Source organism: Muntiacus reevesi, chromosome X, assembly GCF_963930625.1.
Source record: "Muntiacus reevesi chromosome X, mMunRee1.1, whole genome shotgun sequence".
NCBI classification, from domain to species: domain Eukaryota; kingdom Metazoa; phylum Chordata; class Mammalia; order Artiodactyla; family Cervidae; genus Muntiacus; species Muntiacus reevesi.
In genome coordinates this window covers 127374494-127394275 of record NC_089271.1, presented here as the reverse complement: position 1 = coordinate 127394275, position 19782 = coordinate 127374494, and the positions used below count along the sequence as shown (strand labels likewise).

The window sequence follows — 19782 nt, the reverse complement described above, 5'->3', positions numbered from 1 at the left end:
TCTTCCCAACCCAGGTATCGAATCCAGGTCTCCCACATTGCAGGCAGATTCTTGACCAGTTGAGCCACAGGGGAAGCCCAATCAAACTATAGAGGGGCTCTTTGCATTGTAAACACCTATAGGGTGACCCCAGCCATCACACTCCACACTGAGAATGTGATGCTAAGGAATTCAAACAGAATGGCAAATAAAAGCTTGTCTTGCTGACTGACAGTGGACCTAAACGTTTTATTATGTTTATATGGCTTTGGTTTTAGTTATGAAGTATTCCAAGCATGCATAACAGATAACCATTAATTAACCTTTAAGAATAAGTTTGGTTTAGGGGCCAAGCTCACCCTCCCCTCAGCCCAGCGTAGGCTGCAAAATTAAAGACAGTGGCGCTCCAGTGCTATGTGGCATGATATTGAACTTGAGGCTCTTATCTGTCAATGACAAATCTTAGGGTTGATTCAAATGCATCGTCAGAGTTCATCACTTTCCTGCCCAGCTTTAGAAATTGTTTCATTGACTGTGACTGGATCACTGGATCAATTAGTTTTTCAATTAAGAGTTGTGCTAAAATCCCATGTAAAATGAGTTGCAGGTCAAGACAGGCCCCTGACAACTTTAGATGATTGATGGAGACACGTAGGTGAATAGCAGAGATGGAGGCTGGGAAGAATGACGATTCTGTTGAGCTATTTGTTATGGAGATGATAAGTACTGGGAGTTGAGAACCAATAGCACTTACTCACTGACACTTAGATAGCAGCTTTTGTGATATTTCAAAGGAGAGTTTCAGCTATTATTTCCATTCTCAGCACATCCCTGTGAAGTGGGCAGGACAGGTATTAGTTCTCCTGGCTGACAAATAACAGACCTGAAGCCCAGTGAGCTAACGGGCCCCAGACCACACAGCAAATTAAGAGACCGAGCCATATAAAGACACATTGCAGAGGCTTACCGTGGCAGTCCAGTGGTTAAGACTCTGCACTTCCAATGCAGGGGCACGGGTTCAATCTCTGGTCGGGGAACTAAGATCCCACATGCTGTGTGGCATGGCCAAAAACAAACAAACAAAACCCACTGCAGTGCAAACATACTGAGAGATAATTTTTAAAATAATATTAAGAGCAGATACTATTTAGCAATTGAGCACAGACTTCTATGAGAGCCACATACTTTGCTCATCTTCATTTAATCCACACAACAATGTTATGGGGTAGGTATTATCAGTCTAATGGTTATAGATTTGTAAATGAGGTTTGGAGAGTTTAAATAACCAGCCCAAATTCAGTCATTTGACCTCAAAAATAAACTCCGGTTTTTTCCACATCCATTGCCACAACTCAAATCTAGAACACTCTTGTCTCTCATTTAGGTTGTAGGAAAGTATCTCAAATGTTCTCCCTGCTTTCACTGACACCCCCTTAAGTTTACTGTACATACACCAGCCAGATAAATCTTTTAAAAATATAAATCTGCTCATGGAATAACAATGAGCAAAGTACTTCCATGACTTCCCCCTGTTGTCCTTAGGATAAAATCAAAATTCCTTACCAGCATCCTACAAGGTCCCTCACGTTGGGTCCCAGCCTCCTACCAGACTCTTCCTGTAGCTCCTCCTTACTGGCCACACTTCAGTCAGGCTAGTCATCTTTCAGTGCCTCAAGTACAGCAAATGCTGTCCTCCATCTGGGTCTCAGAAAGTGCTATTTTCTCTGCCTGGGATGCTCTTCTACTCTCAGGCATCAGCTCACATGTCACATGGTCAGAAATCTTTCCCCTTGACCTCATCTAAATTAAAGTCACCTTGTCACATAGCCACATAGCACTCTAATACCTTTCCTTCTTAGTACTTAGAACATGGTAATCACAGATTGGTATGATTCTTTTATTACTGTTTGCTTCCAATACTAGATTGTAAGCACCATGAGGACAGAGGTCGAATCTGTTTTGCTCACTGCTGTATCCCAGCACACAGACAGTGTTTGTCACTCAAGAGCACTCAAGATTTCATTTGATGAATGAATAAATAAAAAAATTTTAACTCATGAGCTCCAGCCCTTAACCACATGTCTTGATATAAAAGGGCCTAAAAAGCATCTCCTTACCCCAGCCCAACTCAGCACTTCTCCTGCCATTTCTGACATTGCTAGGGAAGGGTAGTTTGCATTTAAGAATTGAAAAAAAGATGAATGTTCCAAAATACGTGTGTTCATATGTTAATGTGTACATTTGCAAGCGGCTATATTCAAGTAGGATCAAATGTTGATAATGAGTGTTTTCTTTGCTAGCATTGAGATACATGTCATGTAATTGCAAAAATAACTAGTTAGACTGTCAGAAGGCAGGATACTCCTGAGAGCAGAACAAAATGTTCAAGAGAATTAACCCAAAGATGATAATTAAACCATGGAATCATCAGCTGGAGAATGGGTTGACACCTTGTTCTGACTTTGGAACCTATAAGTACCCAACTGTGGTTACTAGAACCCAAGACAAAAGGATGTTCAAGCAGACTGGAAGGCTGATCTGTATGAACCCAGAGAAAGGATGAACTGGCTTCTACCCCACCCCAACCCTTCCTTTACCTAATTCTTCCTCTCTTACACCCCCAGGTTAAACACGAATAGTCAATTTTAGGGCAAGACCAGGGAAGTACCCACCTATATAGTGGACTTTGTAGAGTCCGCACTTCCTAACTTTCATCATTAAAATAACTGATGGGATTACCTCAGTATGCATGCCTTTTCACTAGGGTAAAGCCTTGTTCTCTGTGGACAGGGAGTCATAACCAAATCCTGTGGATATCAGAGGATGGAGGATGCAGATGGGAACGGGGTGACAATGCCTCCAGGGGATATTTGCCACTATTCTCAGGCATTTAGGGACTCAGCTGGTAATGAATCCGCCTGCAATGTGGGAGACCTGGGTTCGATCCCTGGGTTGGGAAGATCCCCTGAAGAAGGAAAAGGCTACCCACTCTAGTATTCTGGCCTGGAGAATTCCATGGACTGTATAGTCCATGGGGTCACAAAGAGTCAGACATGGCTGAGCTACATTCACTTCACTTCAGTCATTTAGGGTTGTCACAATTGGTGGGTGGTGGTAGCACTGCTGACATCTAATGGGTAAAGGCCAGGGATGCTGCTAAATATCGTATAATGCACAGGGCAGTCACCACAACAGAGAATCATCCAGTCCCAAATGCCAATAGCGCGGTGGTTGAGAAGGAACAGATCTGTGATGGTGCATGGGAGTGAGAAATAACGCACTGAGTGTGTGATTGCCATGAAGGCCTCTAGGTGGCGCTGTTTTATGAGAGGTCAGAAATGTGGATCTGGAACTCAGGAGTGTGTGTCTGAAGCTAGAGGCACCTATTTGGAATTCATTCACATGAAGGTAGTGAGATGAGACCCTCCCCCTTCTCTGCCTGGCACATACCAGGAACTCCACAAATACTTGTTGAATGAAAAAGAGAAACCTTTAGAGTAAGAAGAAAAGAGGGCCAAAGACAAAAATGTTTGGACACATTATCATCGAGGTGATGGACTAGGAGGAAACTGAAAAGGAGCCATAAGGATGGAAGAGCCAGCAGACTTTAATGCTCTTGAAAGCAGAGAGGGAAATTTCAAGGGGGAGGATGTGGCCAACAACGTCAAATGCTGCTCAGCAGTCAAGTCAAATGATGTCAGTGCACAGCGTTGGATTTGGCAGTGAGCAGGTCATCATCCAACTTGAGAGAGCAGGTTCAGTTGAGTGATGGGGCAGAAGGTAGGTTGCAGATGCAGAGGGGTGCTAGGTCCTCATCATCCCATCATTGGTAACGATGGTAAAGAAGGAGTTGGAATGATGGCTTCTGGAAGTGGCAGGGATTCAGGAGGAGGTGGAATCTTTTAGCAGAGTTTTAGCCTGGCAGGAGGAAGGCAGCCTAGTAAGAATAAAGGCACACACTTGAATAACTAATAGCCCTTATGGATCTCTTGAGTATGTCAATTGTATTTTTGAGCTTCCTATAAAGGTAAGGGCATGTGGAATTGGGACTTGATGTATCATGTGGCATTCAAGAGGCCCAAGAGGTAAACTGAGGTTCAATTTAAGGAAGTGCTCCCTTATAATGAGAGCTGCCCCACAAGGAAAGCGCTGCCTGTGAGTAATGAGCTCCCATGTCACTGGAAGTACTCAAAGAGCGGTAACACAGCCTCGCGGGAGGTGGTTCCTATGCTGAATTGGAAATTAGATTCAATTCTTAGTATCCAAACTTCTGGACTTTTTGGATCCATAAATGTTTTAAGGGTGTTGAAAGGGTGAGTGGAGTATAGTTTGATCCAGAGAGTCAGCAGCGTTTAACTTTTGCTGTGTTAAGTGTATTATTTACTACTATAACAAATTACCACAAACTCAGTGTCTTAAAAAAGCACAAGCTTATTATCTTCCAGCTCTGTAGGCCAGATCAAGGTGTTGGCATGGCAGCATTCCTGTCCAGAGGCTCTAAAAGGGAATTCATTTTCTTGCCTTTCCCAAGGCAGGACACCACCTACCTTCCCAAGGTAGACACCACCTACTTTCATAGCCCCCTCCGTCTCTATTCATAGTCGTGGCTGGTCAAGTCTTTTTCATATCACATCACTCTGATACTGACTCTTTTTTCAACTTCTGTCTTCCACATTTACATTGGGCCACGCAGATAATCCAGGATAATCTCACTATTTTAAAGTCAACTGATTAGCAACCTTAATTCTATTGGCAGCCTTAATTCCTCTCTACCATGTAACCTAATTCACAGATTTTGGGGATTAAGACATGGACATCTTTGGGGACACAATTATTTGGTCTGCTGCAAAGAAGGCATATATTTCCATATAAATTCATATATATACATACATATATATGTGTGTGTATATATGTATATATACATATAAATTTGTATATATTTGAATGTATGTATATATGAGTGGTATCATTAACATCATCATTATTTCAGAAAAGAAAGGACTCTGCATACAACACTCAGACAATAGAAATGATACAGAGAAAAAGACTATTTTTCCTAAAAAAGAACAGTTGTCAACCTTCCCCCAACACACACACACGGATATTTCACCAGACTGGAAACTTCACCATGGACCAACATCACAGCTTTAGAAAATAGTGGACTCCATGATCTTCCATCTCTAAGCTTCCTTGATCCCCTGGAATTCAGTGTACTGTGGTATTATTACCTAGGGAACCTTCTTGTGCTATATCTCTACTGGTTCCTCCATAGCTATGTTTTTCTTCTTCCTGCTTGTTTCAAATGTGATCATTAAGTCAGCAAGAGACTTCAGTTTCCTTTTTTCCCCCAATTCAAAAGGCTATGGGAAGTGTTCTGTAAATGATATGGAATATTGTTATTCTGATCTTTGGGATAATCAAGTTGTTTGACATTTTTGTAATGAGGCCTTTTGAAATATGGGTGGTGTAATTAGCTGCCACACTGTACATTCTCAATACATGTCCCGACCCTACAGACTTGGGGACTATAAATAAAAGTGTGACAGCTGGCTCCAGCCTTGCTTGTCACTCAACACCGAGGGGAACACAGCCGGTGAGCTACACCAGAATCCCCAGGAATCCAGAATGTAGTCAGAAATGACGTCTTCAACTAAAAGAATTTGCTGTTTTGCTAGGAGGAAGAGATGGAGACAGGTATTCTTAGCAAGCAGACAATCATGATATTTCATACTAGGAAGCCATGGAGGCCCCGAGTGCAGACGGCATTTTACCACCACAAGGGAATTATATAGGGGGAAGAGTCAGAGGACAAAGTCAAATTAGTAGGGTTTGTCCTGAACCCATGACTACCCAGAAGTGACCCAGGAGTGAGAACAGGAAAGAACACTGAAGAAATGTCTAGCAAAGGTGAAAGAGAAGAAAAACTGGGCTTCCTGAGTACTTAGTGTGAAGTCAAGGGCAGTGGTTGCTGCAGGAGGTGTAACCTGATGGGGTCAACAGAGTGCAAAGTAAAGAGTTGGCAAGAGAAAAGAAACACAAAATAAACTATTTAGTTGCCAAGTATATGCTAAGCACCATGTATTTCCCCTGTTCCATTTCATTTACTCCTCACTCCATGACAATAACCAAGTCACATTTATAACTAAGACATACTTTACCTTTTACTTATCTCATTTCTTACCCTCTTTTCCCCTCACTAGTACACATGTTTTGGGAGGACAGGATCAATTTTCTCTCCTGTATCTCCTATTACCTATAATGGTACCAGCACATAGTAGATGCTCCACAACTATTTGTTGCATGAATAAATAACTAGCATTAAGCGAGTATCTCTTACATGCCAGGTACTGTTATAGATAGATGCTTCCCATGAATTGAGTCATTTTGACTTTCACAACCAATGCTGAGACAGGCACTATTATCTCATTTTTACAGATGAAGAAACTGGGTCAGAAACAGAGATATTAAGTAATTTGCCTAATAAGTGATGAATTCAGGATTTCACCCTAAAGGATCCAACTCTAGAAACTGCCTTCATAAATCTCTATCCTATACTGAGGCTCACAGACTTTAAGTCGTGCAGCCTAAGACTGGTAGAGCCATAACTAGAAGTAAAGTCCACCTGCCTCAAAAGCTTTTGCCCCTTCCTTTTACACTTCATGGCTTCGTAAAGACTGCCAGACAGCTATTTCTTCCATCGCTATTTTACCAGGGACTAGTCTCCTAAGATAAATACATGGGTGTGGTTCATTAAGGATTCAGATAAAGATAACACACATTGCCCCAAAGAATCACAAGTCCCCAAAGATCACCCACCAATCTGCCACCTGTTCTCACTGATATTTGAGGCTGGAGGGAACTGAGAGCAGCAGCTGGCAGATGAGTCACGGGAAACCCCTGGTGGATCCGTCTATGTGAAGAGCTAGGTATTGTGGGTAAGTCACTTTCACGCCAGGCAAATCCTGACCCATGCTGCCCGAGATAGCATTGGAGTAGGGATGGCGTGGAGATGCTGATAAAGCAATTCTGAGAGACTGGTTCATAATTCATTGCATAACCTTGTGCAAGACACTTCCTCGCCTTGTGTCAGTTTCTTTAGGCTAGGGAGGCATCGATGGGACTCTGTGTTGAAGCAGAAAAGATATTCACTATATCTCTTATCTACTGGACCTTGCCACATAAAAGTTCACCTGGAGAAAAGATTCTACACTAAAAAATTTGCTTGAAAAGACAGTGAATGACAGAGTATTTAAGTTTCTTCTATTTCAAACATTCTAAGGACCTAGAAACATAGACACTATCCCTTGGCTCAGCTCAGTGTACTATTCAGCCCTACTTTCTGCAGCCAAGAAGGGACCTTCTGCCCCACTCACAGGTCCCTTATGCCCCAGCTTCCCTCAATGGCTATTACCCCTGTCCTCGTGTGGCAGTTGTCTTCCCCACTGGGCCTTCTGCTTATGTTACTTGCACATGTTGAGACACAGCAAGTATAACTATGCACAGTAGTATTTGCAGGACAGCTGCACCTCTGTTTTATCCAAAAGGAAGATGAACCTATTTGCAAGCAGGAATAGAGAGGCAGATGTAGAGAACAGACATATGGACACAGGGTGGGGAGGGAAGGGTGGTTCAAACTGGGAGAGCAGCATTGACATATATATGCTACCACGTGTAAAATAAATAGCCAGTGGGAAGCTGTTGTGTAGCACAAGCTCAACTCGGTGCTCTGTCATGACCTAGAGGGGTGGGATGGGAGGGTGGGAGGCCCCAGAGGGAGGGGATATATGTGTACATATAGCTGATTCACGCTTTGTACAGCAGAAACTAACATGATATTGTAAAGCGTTTATACTCTAAGAAAAAAAATGAATAGAACACTTACTGATTTTTTCCTAACATGCATCTTGTTGATGTCCATCGCCATGTGTCTGCCTGTTAGACCACAGTAGCTGAGTGTTCTCTGAAAGGTGCCACTGATCTACAATGTAATACTCCTAGGTCTCTCACCTGAGCCAGGCCAAAGCTGTAAGCTTAGTTTGGAATTTTTTAAATTGTCACTGGGCTCCCTCACACCTGCTCACTCACCCATTTTTAGATCTTCCTGAGTCTTATCCTACTTGTCATTATACATAAGCTTAAAGATTTCACTGGGTGCTCCTGCCTGGAGTCTGGGTTTCACATATACAACATGACTTCCTTCTTATCAAGTTTTAAGACAAGCAAAAATAGCATTATGTTGTTTAGGTGCATCTGTGTATTTCTTTTAGAAAACCAAGCTAATGATAAATTTAAAAATTCAGGGTAGTAGTTACCTCAGGGGGAGGGAGAGAATCAAAACAGGAAGATAGAACAGAGGAAGAAGACATAGGTAAAACTAAGTTATTAGTAACATTATGATTCTTGGGTTGAGTGATGGTTCTGAGTGTTCAATGTATTTTAAATAAATAAATAATGAAATGTCCATGTATAAACTAGTAATGATTAATTCTGCACCCACGAGGTTCAGAAACAATGATTACAAGAGCAATGCAAGGTTTTATTTAAAAAAAAAAACAGAATCTATAACCTACTTTAATTTTCTGTTTCTTTCCAATACACCAGGGGCTTTTTGAAACTCTAAGAGGATCATAACTATATGTTTGTCTCTCTCCAAGTATTTCTCCCTCAATTATTGTTCATAATTTTGCCTGGTTGGGATTTCTTTGTTGAAAAATATGTTGCATTGTATGCTAGTTGGTATAGATCTAAGAATGACTGGCTACCTCCTGAGTCATTTTGGATGAAAAGCCACGATTGCTTATTCCAGTCTTCCAGCCCCATGACTGTTAATAAGACTGGATTCTTTCTAGGGCTGCCAGATAAAATTCAGGATTTTCAATTAAGTATGAATTTCAAATAAGCAAGTAATTTTTTAGTATATGTGTGAATTTGAGGCATATTTAAACTAAAAATAATTTCTTATTTATCTGAAATTCAAATTTAATTGGACATTGTATTTATCTATTTTCTAGCTATATAAATATAGATTTAATATATTTTTATTTGCCAAATCTGGAAACTCTATTTCATTCAAGCCGATAAATACTGTCCAATGTCACTGTTTGTTTTGGGTCCCAGGGAGTGTGAGTTTTGGAGTTGGACTCAGGTTCAAGTCCTGGCCCCTCCACTTAAGAGATAGAACATTTTTTAGTCTCAAAATTCTTATCTATTAAATAGAAATGATAGTAATACCTCATGAGGTTGTTGGGAATATTAAAAGAGATGATATGTATGTTTAGCACATGGGCTGGTACCTACTAAGAACTCAGTAACTGTTATCATTATTGTTGTCAATGTTATACAGAAGATTATGTGTATTGGCCAAGATTCAACCAAGTACTGCAAAATTCTACATTGACAGGATGAATTTGGAAATGGGACTCTCCTTCATGTCTCCTTTGGTGATGATTAAGACAAAGTGCCATCTAGCCACTTTGTTTTTGTTTCAGAATACTTCTTTTGGCCCCATGTCATGAAATGCTCCAGGTTCATTCTCTAGTTGATTTTTCCTTTTAATATAAAGGCTTTTCTTGCATGTGTTTGGAGGTCACTTAGAATTCCTCAAGTTGGAAGCAATTGTCTTCCCCTAAGGAGGCCCTTGAGTGACTGATAACCACCCTTGAAATGCTACCTCAAGCCAATGAGCCATGAGTTTGGCTGATAAAAGGGAGCAAACTCTTTACATTCTCTTTTTTTTTTTTTTTAATTTTATTTTATTAGTTGGAGGCCAATTACTTCACAACATTTCAGTGGGTTTTGTCATACATTGACACGAATCAGCCATTGAGTTACACGTATTCCCCATCCCGATCCCCCCTCCCACCTCCCTCTCCACCCGACTCCTCTGGGTCCTCCCAGTGCACCAGGCCCGAGCACTGTCTCATGCATCTCACCTGGGCTAGTGATCTGATTCACCATAGATCTCTTGTCTGATCCACCCATTCCCATCAAAACTGAACCTACCCATTTTCTTACTTGTCCTGACATCTAATCAGTCATGTTAATAGCTAAAAAAAGTTTGTAATTTGGGGGAGGGGGCCCCCAAGCCATAGGCTTTTTTTCATAACTCAAAAGCTGAAAAAGTAAGCCTAACGTTGGCTTCCTAGCTGATAAGGGTGACCAAGCAGGGGCCCTTAAATCACACCACATTATCAGCTGCCTGTTCTGCCTGCTTCGCATGAATGGAAGGGAGCAGTAGTGCAAATAATCTGAAGATCATTTCCACTTGGTTTGGGAATGCACCACATGGTGCTGTTGTAGCTGATTTGCTTTGCTAATTTTGTTCTACTTGCGCTAATATTGAGATTGGTTCCCATTTTTTAAGCTCATCTAGGCCTGAAGAAGGAAGATGTAATGGTGTGACCCATTTTGAGATGGAGGAAAACTCACCACAATCGTGAGGGGGACATAAACATTCTGTGTGTGGGCTACCAGGTCTAGAAGATCAAATCAAAAGGATTAAGATAGAACTTTACCTATTACACAGGGGCAGAATCGGCCCACCTACCCCATGGGCACTGAAAAGCCAGTATTCCCAATGACCTGCCCAGAATCTGAAATTCTCCTCATTATTAGTCTATATAAGAGGTGTCCATCATACCATAACTAGATAGGTAAAGCATTATGTAACCTAAGAAGGGGCTTCTCAAGTGGCTCAGTGGTAAAGAACTCGCCTGCCAATGCAGGAGATACAAGAGATGTGGGTTTGACCCCTGGGTCAGGAAGATCCCCTGGAGAAGGAAATGGCAACCCACTCCAGTATTCTTGCCTGGCAAATCCCATGGACAGAGGAGCCTGGTGGGCTGTAGTCCATGAGGTCACAAAGAGTCAAACACGACTTTGTGACTAAACAACAACAACCTAAGAGGAGTAACACATTTCCATAGAAGACACATTTGCAGTTCATCTGACTAAATGACCAGTCACTATGTTACCTAGTAGAAAAGCACTGCAGGGGTGAGACACAAGATTATTCTATTGGGTTGGCCAAAAAGATCGTCTGGGCTCTCCCATAACACCTTCTGGAAAAACCTGAATGAACTTTTGAGCCAACCCAATACCTTAATTGGGCCTGGGTATCCTAAGAGGCCCCTGGGCAGCTACGGTAGAAGTGTGGGAGCGCTTGATGCCTTGGGGGTGAGCTGGGAGGTTTGCTGAAGGAGGGTAAGACAACCTTCACCTTTTTGCTTCCCACATTCCTCTTAGTTTCCTGCTCATGCTGAGTTTTCTCTCATAGAGAAGATGCAACTGCATCAGATAAATTCTTCCCTTTCTTCTCCTTTTCCTGCTGGGCAACTGGATTTTCCAAGGGCTTCTAAACTTCAGCAACCACTGGTCTTTTAGAGTCTAACTATGCACTGTATTTCCAACCCTGCAAGCTGCAGCAAAGGACCATGAAGTTACTGAAATGCCTTTCTCTTTTTCTCATTGCAGTCTGCTCCCAGTTCTCGAGAGGGGTGTATGCCATCTTTGGATTCTATGACCAGATGTCCATGAACACTCTGACCTCCTTCTGTGGAGCCCTGCACACATCCTTTGTCACGCCCAGCTTCCCCACTGATGCAGATGTGCAGTTTGTCATCCAGATGCGCCCAGCCTTGAAGGGCGCCATCCTGAGTCTTCTGGGTCACTACAAGTGGGAGAAGTTTGTGTACCTTTATGACACAGAAAGAGGTAAGAAGAGGCATCTGCTCTCCCCTTTGAATATTCACGTAACAGTGGTATTCAACCTTCCTCAACGCACGCTTGTCCCCTTCTCTTCCAGTAAATAAAATCTCATATGCTTTTAAAACTCTATTATTCAAAATGAATTGAAGAGTAAGGCCAAAAAAAAGAATCAAAGCAATACTAATTTTAGAATCTAATTTTTCAAATTATACATGTCCTCCCATCCCAAACTTTTTGAAAAGGGGTTTCGAATTATCTTCCTGGTTGAATCACTGTCACTGAAAAAGAACCCTCACCCCTCCTCAAAATAATTGATCTGGTCTAAAATACACAAAGCAAAAGTGGCTTAGTCTAAAATAGAGAAAGGCCTAAGCTGGAAAGTTTTTGCAGAATTAATCCAGCCAGAGACCACAACTATCCCCATTTCATAGATGAGAAGACTGAAGCCCGAAAAGGAAAAGTGCTTTTTCACACAGCAGCTTAACCCCAAAGCTGGGACTGCTGGCAATGTCTCTGGCTTCCAGATCACATTAGGCTTTCAGATTGTAGGGCCTCGACAACTAGCTGATGGAAGTAATGAATGGAGACTGGCTAAACTGGGTTTGGGGGATGGATAGATTTTCTAAGAGTTAGACATATTATATTGAATCTATTCATGACATATTATATTGAAAGAGTCTCAAAAATCAGGGGTCTGATCTTGAATAGTATCCAGTTAGGTATACACATCATAGTGCAGCTAAACAGACTCCTCTAAAATCTAGTTATCTTTGAGGGCTTTCTTAGTAAAACCAGGGAATCCTATCACCATCAGATTCTAAAAGACAATGTTACTTTATCACTTGTTTGCCTATACCCCTGGTTATATGCAGGGAAGGGCTTGCCAAGTGGTGCTAGTGATAAAGAATCTGCCTGCCAATGCAGGAGACACAGGAGACCTGAGTTCAATCCCTGGGCCAGGCAGGTCCCTTGGAGAAGTGAATGGCTACCCACTCCAGATTTGTACCTGGGAAATCCCATGGACAGAGGAGCCTGGTGGGCTACAGTCCATGGGATCACAAAGATTTGGACACTAAGTGACTTAGGACACATGCATACGCAGGGAATGGCTGTCTCTGACTCAGGATTTTCTGACTCAGAGAAAGAAGGAGCAAATGGAAGACCTCTCTGAGGGATCACTGGAAATGATGTCCTTATAGGTAACTTAACTTGAAGGGCCATTTTGTTTTTAGGAATCCAGAGTGCTCTTCACTTCACCCTTATTTTGATAGATCATCAAACCCTCTCAGGAAACACTAAGGCCTGTATTTGCTTATGGTACTTAACCTCCAAAATATTATCAAATTTCATGAACCTGAAACAGGAGAGCAGAGTTCTAGTCCATCCTCTGCCATTCACTAGCTCTCTGACCTTAACCAACTCATTGAGGCTTTCTTGACCTTGATCTCCTAACCAAAGTTATGTCCCTTCTTAATGTAATATGCTATGACTTTTAATATTATACCAGACTTGGGATACTTTGAATCTTATTACTAATCTAGCTTACATATTATCAATTAGTCAACCAATCTATAAGGTGTTATCCACCCTCAATGGTTTATTCAAATCTTGTGATACATGCTTATATAATACAATTCCAGTGGTGATAGACAGAAAAAGGACATTAAGGAAACAATTCATGAACAACTTTCAGAACAAAGTATCAAACTCAGTAGCAAATTAAGTGGTACACTACAGATTCTGATTGTTGTAAGACTTATGAAAAAGTAACACTCCAAGAAAGTAGAATTTTCAAAGGCTGGCTAGAGGAGCCAGACCTTAAAGGATGTATAAACTGTGGACTGGAAGAGAAGAGGGAGATAGAATTTGGGGAAGAAAGAAAGAACATGAACAAAGGGCAGAATCAGAAAGGAGTACCCTGTGTCCTTGCACATCTTTGCCTGACTAGGGTACCAAAATAGTTTAAATGTTCTAATTCGCAATTTGCTAAATTTTAATGCATTTCCTTTCTTTGAAACCCTGAAGATGAATTAGCATATTTCCATGTATTATATACAGTAGAATCTAGTGCCTAAAAATCTAATTTTCAGAACTAAAATTTGTAAATTGGACAACTTCTCTCCTGAAATTTTTTAAAACTAAATATCAGTTCTGCTAATACTTTTTGAAAAGCAGGAGACACAAGTTCATGTATTCTCTCCTCATCTCTCATGACCCTCCTTTGCCCATTAGCTCTCCATTGGAGGAAAGGAAGCAAAAGTCCATCTCTCATTCTTCCATTTTTGGCCGTGCTGGGCCTTTGTTGCAGTGCACAGGCTCTAGAGCATGTGGGCTCTCCAACTGTGGTGCATGGGCTTCGTTGCTCCACAGCATGTGGGATCTTAGTTTCCCGACCAGGGATCAAACCTGCATCCCCTGCATTGGAAACATGAAGTCTTAACCACTGGGCCACTAAGAAAGTCCACATCTCTATTTCCTAATCCTGCATCTTTTTTCTCAAATCATCTCATTAAATAATTTGTTCAGTTCTGTGGTCTTAGAACCAAATGAAACCTTTCTGACTCATGTGGGTTCATATTTTTTCCTCTATAACCATTTAGCTGGTGGGATTAATCTGCTCTAAGAAGTAATTTTCTAGAAAGTTTTATACTAATTTCCCCCTTAGAAAGCCTTCTTAAAACACTGCACACCACAACCTGGGTCCAAAATTTTCAATGGTTTTTATTTGCCCACATTGAAAAATAAAAGCAGTCTACTCCTCAAGGCATAATTATGCCTCAACCAACTAACAAACCTGTTGTCTTTATGTTACCTGATGGGAAACGTCCACTGCAGGCTACGCCCATTTTTCACTGCTGCCCAAATGTGCCAGAACCATGCTTGCCTCAGCAACTGTCCTTCTACTACTACCTGGAATTCTCTCCGTCTTGATTGTGGAAATTCTTCCCGCCTATCCTTCTGTTTTTCAAAACCCACTTCAAACTCTACCTCCTCAAGGTAGTTTTTCCTGACCACTCCAGTGCACAACAATTCATTCATTCAATAGGTGGTAGGGTTAAATTGCCGAACAGGATAGCCATGTCTCCTGCCATTATAAAGCTTACATTCTAAGCAAGGAGATAGAGAAAAATAAGTAAGCAAAGAAATAAAAATAAGCAAAAATTTTATATTTAGGTCAGGTGCTAGGAAGAAAACAAAGACTGATACTAATCGATAGGACATAATTGTCAAAAGAGTCTCAGTGACAACCTCATGAAGAAGGAGCATTTCAGTTGAGAACTAAAGAATTAGAAGGGAACAGTCATGTGAAGAATAGAGGGAAAGAGTTTTTAAGCAATGAAAACAGCAAGTGCAAAGGCCCTGTGGCAGGGAGAGCTTAGTATGTTTGAGAAACTGAAAGAAGACAAGTGTGGCTAAAGGGTTATGAGGAAGTGGAGAATGACCTAAGATGAGAATGAAAACAGAAGTCAGATCAAAGCCATGGCATACACACAGGAGCCAAGATAAGGAATATGAATTTTATTGTAACTACAGCGGGAAGTCATTGGAGGATTCTGAGCAGGGGAAACACGTGGTCTCACTTAAGTTTCTATAGGTGAGAAATGATGGCAGCTTAGATGAGGCTGGAAATGGAGGAAAGTAGACAGGGTTGAAATATATTTTCGACCCAGAATCAACAGAACTTGGTGACAGATTGACTGTGGGATGTGAGTGAAAGGAAGGATTCGTGAATGACTGCTAGTCTTTTGGCTTGAGAGACTGGGTGATAAGGTGACGCTATTTACTGAGGTACTGAGGGCAGGAGGAGAACCAGTTTTAAGGAGCAGAGATCTTGCACACCTCTGAAGGCCCCCAGAACCCTTTCGTCCATGTCATTCACTTGGCACTTATTTTCTTTCTGTTGTTAATTCACTGGGTCTGCTATTGACCTTCCCAAGTGCTTCTCTCCATTGTGATAGTAGAGCATTGCTTAGTCCCCAGATTGAGACTTTGTGCTTACCCAGTTTCTAGCACAGGCCTGGGTACATACTTAGTGTTTTCCCAACTCCACTAGTGATTCATCCAGAAGAAGCCCTTGACTTTTTTTTAAATGTTGGACTGAAAGAGACAGAAAAACCAAGAATGGAGGGAAGAAGGAAGGAAACAAAGGAAAGGAAAGAGGGAGGGAGGAAAGCAGAAAGAAAGATAACGGAAGAAGGAGAAAACCCAATTTGTAACTCAAACTCTGTTGTATGGTTTGCTAAAATATTCAATAGTATGTCTATTCTATATTTTCTCTTTTTTCTACAATGATCATCTATTGCTCCAGTAATTAACATTATGGGGAAAATTACAACTGCAAAGTATAATTTTAGAATTTTTAAAATTACATAAGAGAGAAATGGAAACTGGAGAGAGACAGAAGGGAGCACCTATAATTACAATCAAATAAGCTAAATATACAAATGATGTGACTCCACTGTATAAGGGCAGAGATGAGTGAGGAGCTGAGAAATGGGTTAAACATTTGAGGTCATTTAAAATATTTATAGCACAATCAGGGTAATTTTATCTCTGAAATTGTGAACCACTGAGTGGATTTCAAAGCTTTGTTAGGTATGCTTTGATTTCTGTCTGCAGAGTAAGGTCTGGTTTTTTGTTTGCAGGTCATCACCTTGCTCAGTTACTAAAATAACCACCTTGATTTGTTAATGCAAAATTGAAATTGATGCTCTTGGGGCTATCTACATCAAAAGTCAGTTTTTGGAAAAGTTATGAGCTTTACTAAGTATGATATACACCCTCTTTGTACCCTTTTCTCTATACTGACCCTTTTTTAAGACTACACTGCATGGGGATCGTAGCTTCCTGACCAGGGATCAAACCTGTGCCCCCTAAAGTGAAGAAAGTACAGAGTCTTAACCACTTCCACCTCATTTTTACTTTTTTACTTATCCAGGGCTCCTCACTATGGCACTAACTTACACCTGCCCTCCCTGGCTTGGCATCTCTGTCCTAACCAGTCCCTACACCTGCATAAAAGTGCTTCCACTTTGCTATTAGACCTATATTTTGGGTGCAAGTGATCTAGCTCTCTGTGGTGCTAACCTTTCCCCCAGAACAGCAACACGTTTGAGAACTGCAGCCAGACTCTCTCGTGCACCTGACAACTCTCCTTGGCTTCAATGGACACAACCCACAGAGATGAAAGAACCTGGCCCAGCCTGTGGCTCTCAGCTTAGATAATGAGATAATAGCTCCAAGTGCCCTTTGAGGCAACTAGTCCCTACCTTCTTGCCAGTGTTCAATAAACTCCTGCCGTTTCCCATTCTCCACCTGAAACTCCCTACTCAGTTCCCAGGTAACTCTCAGAAAGTCACCCGCCTACTCACAGACCTTTCTGTTTGCACTAGAAGTTTGTGGCAAGAACACGGGCAGTGACAACAAGTAGCCCATCAGTCAACAAACAATTACTGAGTGTTGCCTAGTGTTCAGCTACAGGCAATATTTAAGCAGAATTCAGGTCCTGCCTTTGAGAATTTGAGATCCTGTTGCTGAAACAGTCATTTATCTCAGGGGCCTGGAAAAATTCATTTTTAACCCAACTTTCCCCCCCCATCCACCAAGAAAATTTGCATTCATTAGAGCAGGCACCCGGTGAAAAGATTAAAGTGTTGCCAAATAGCTAAGAAGGTGGGAAAATGTTAAAATATCCTGAAGGGTTTGAGAGGTAAAGAGATTCTCCAAGACAAGGACAAAGAGCCTTTCTCCAAGGACCAGGTTTTTTTCAGATTGGCTGGATTTTAACTCTACAGAGAGGCAAGCGGAGCTTCAAACCCTCACACCTTCCCATACATTGTCATTTACTACCTACTTATATAACCTGGCTTCATCCCTGTCATCCAGTTCTTCTTTCCCAAATAAGGCACAAATCCTCTCACTGTTGTGTGTCTCTCTCTGTGTCTCTCTCCCTTTCTACACACACACACACACACACACATACATGCACACATGCACATGCATGCACACATACACATCCCAGTACCAATCCTTGGTACAAAACAACAGATCCCAATTTTTGTCATCATTTTTATTATCTTAGTTTGATAAAAGCTGCTGCCATTTTTAAGCACTTATTACATACTAGGCCCTGAGTTTGTGAATGATCACATTTAATCCTCATGGCGTCCTTGCATCTTTACAACAGAAGGAAACCAAATTATAAAAAGATGAAATAATGGCTCCTAGGGATCCATACAGCTTAGCGTGCCAAAGTAATGAAACCCAGGATTTCGAGCAAAGCCTGCCACATTCCACAGCCTGTGTGTGTTGTTCACTGGGCTGCCATATTGCCTCCCACACTTTTAACATTGACATTATGACGAGCTCGTCCCCTAGTATTCCCTTCAGCTATTCTTCAAAGGAACTATTGCCTAGAACATCCCTATCTTAGTCACCTTTCTGGGGATGAACTCTAGTTGTCCACTTCTTTCTTAAAGGCTGATGTCTACAAATGAACACAAGAGTCTTTGGTTCCAGAGTCCCAGGAATCCAGATAAGCAGTGGGTGAAAACTCCAGGCTAAGAGGCAGGTGGGGAGCAAAAGTGGTAAATGCAGCCAGATAGGTGGCTTTGCCCATGGTGCCCACTCGTAGAATGCTGTGGTGGGAACCTAACTCCAAGGTGAGTCTGAACTTACAGATTCCTCTCTGGGGCCAAGGCCATTTCCAGAGTCCAGAAAACATCTGGACTTGCAAGTCGTCATCACTAAGGGACTGTTTTTGGTTGAAAAAGAAGAAAGCAAAGGAGAGACGGATGATACTGGGTTGGTCAAAATGTTCACACAAGTTTTCCATAAGATGTTACAGGAAAACCTGAATGAACTTATCAGTCAACCCAATAGATTTTACCATGGTTACTTGGCAGGAAGTTTAAAGAAAGTAGCAGGAAATAAATTTTTTAAAAGACAGATTATCAAGAATTTTTTTCTCCTTCACTGTAAGAATTGATTAAAGGGTGTGCAAAGGTAACAGATGGCTCCAATTCTAGTCATGTCCAGTTGCCTTCTGGGAACAATGAAGCCAAAAGAGCTGTTATTGAAATTCAAGCTACTTTTTACATCTGAATAAATCAGGTAGCACCAGAGAGTACATTATCTGTTGAGAGACAGATACTAAATTCCCCTGTTTGAGCAGCAATAATCGGGTCTGACAGTACCTGAGACATTTGGTAGTTTCTGCAGCCTGCCTAATCTATTGTGATGAGGCTTCAACTATAGAAATATCTCAAGGGTCTGCACAATAATAATAGTGAATGACTATTTGGACTGGATTATGAATAAAAGACTGTACATATGTCTATAATGAGAATTTCATTGAAAATGAAAATACTAAAGCTGTCATGTTTTTTAATACTTCGATTTGCACATCCTTGACTGCTTTGGGGCATAAAGAGGAAAAGTGTCGAGCAATTTGTTGTCAGCTCTTGAAATAAATTATCATTTAAACGCTTCCTCTCCACAAAGGTTATTAGCTCAGTAGCTTCTTCCTGGGGGTGGACCATCAGTTGAGGGAAAAAAAAAATCACAAGACATTCAACTACCCTTTCAAAAGCAGAATATTAGTTACTGTGGAAATTGTTCTCTCGGTAGCTTAACATATTCCACTGTATCTCTCCAATGCTGCAGATTAGACTGCAGTGACTATTAATAAATACTGTCATATTTTACAGCTGTCATGCAAAGCTGAAAAAAGGCTTCGCTGTGATTAGATCCTGTTTACAGTAATATTTCCAGCTCAGACTCAGAAAGGCAGTTGTCCTATAAAGGTATTTTCCATAAGTAGAATATTTCTCCATCAAATGACACGACTAATTTGAATGTAGTGTTAACTCCTTGGTGGCAGTGAATTTGAGACTGAATTAACTTCGCAGCCAGAGATATATTCCTCTCCAGAGACACACTAAGCTGAAATGTCAAAATTTTTCTCTTGGGTTGTCCTTCATCTTCAAAGCAGTGCTTGGAGTAGTCCACTCCTCCACAGGAGAATGCACCCTCACTGGTTGATCTACCTTCTTTTGCCCCCTCCCTCTGGTGACTGATTGCGTTGTTTGCAAGACA

At 41.4% G+C, this 19782-nt stretch overlaps 1 protein-coding gene across 1 annotated transcript in view; it reads left to right on the top strand.

The window, feature by feature from the left end:
- The window catches only part of GRIA3 (glutamate ionotropic receptor AMPA type subunit 3), a 290948-nt gene that overhangs the window by 63311 nt on the left and 207855 nt on the right, over positions 1–19782 (top strand). Inside the window, exon 3 of the mRNA XM_065915058.1 lies at positions 11452–11691. Within this exon, the coding sequence (XP_065771130.1) occupies positions 11452–11691 (240 nt within the window). The remainder of the gene's footprint in view (positions 1–11451; positions 11692–19782) is intronic.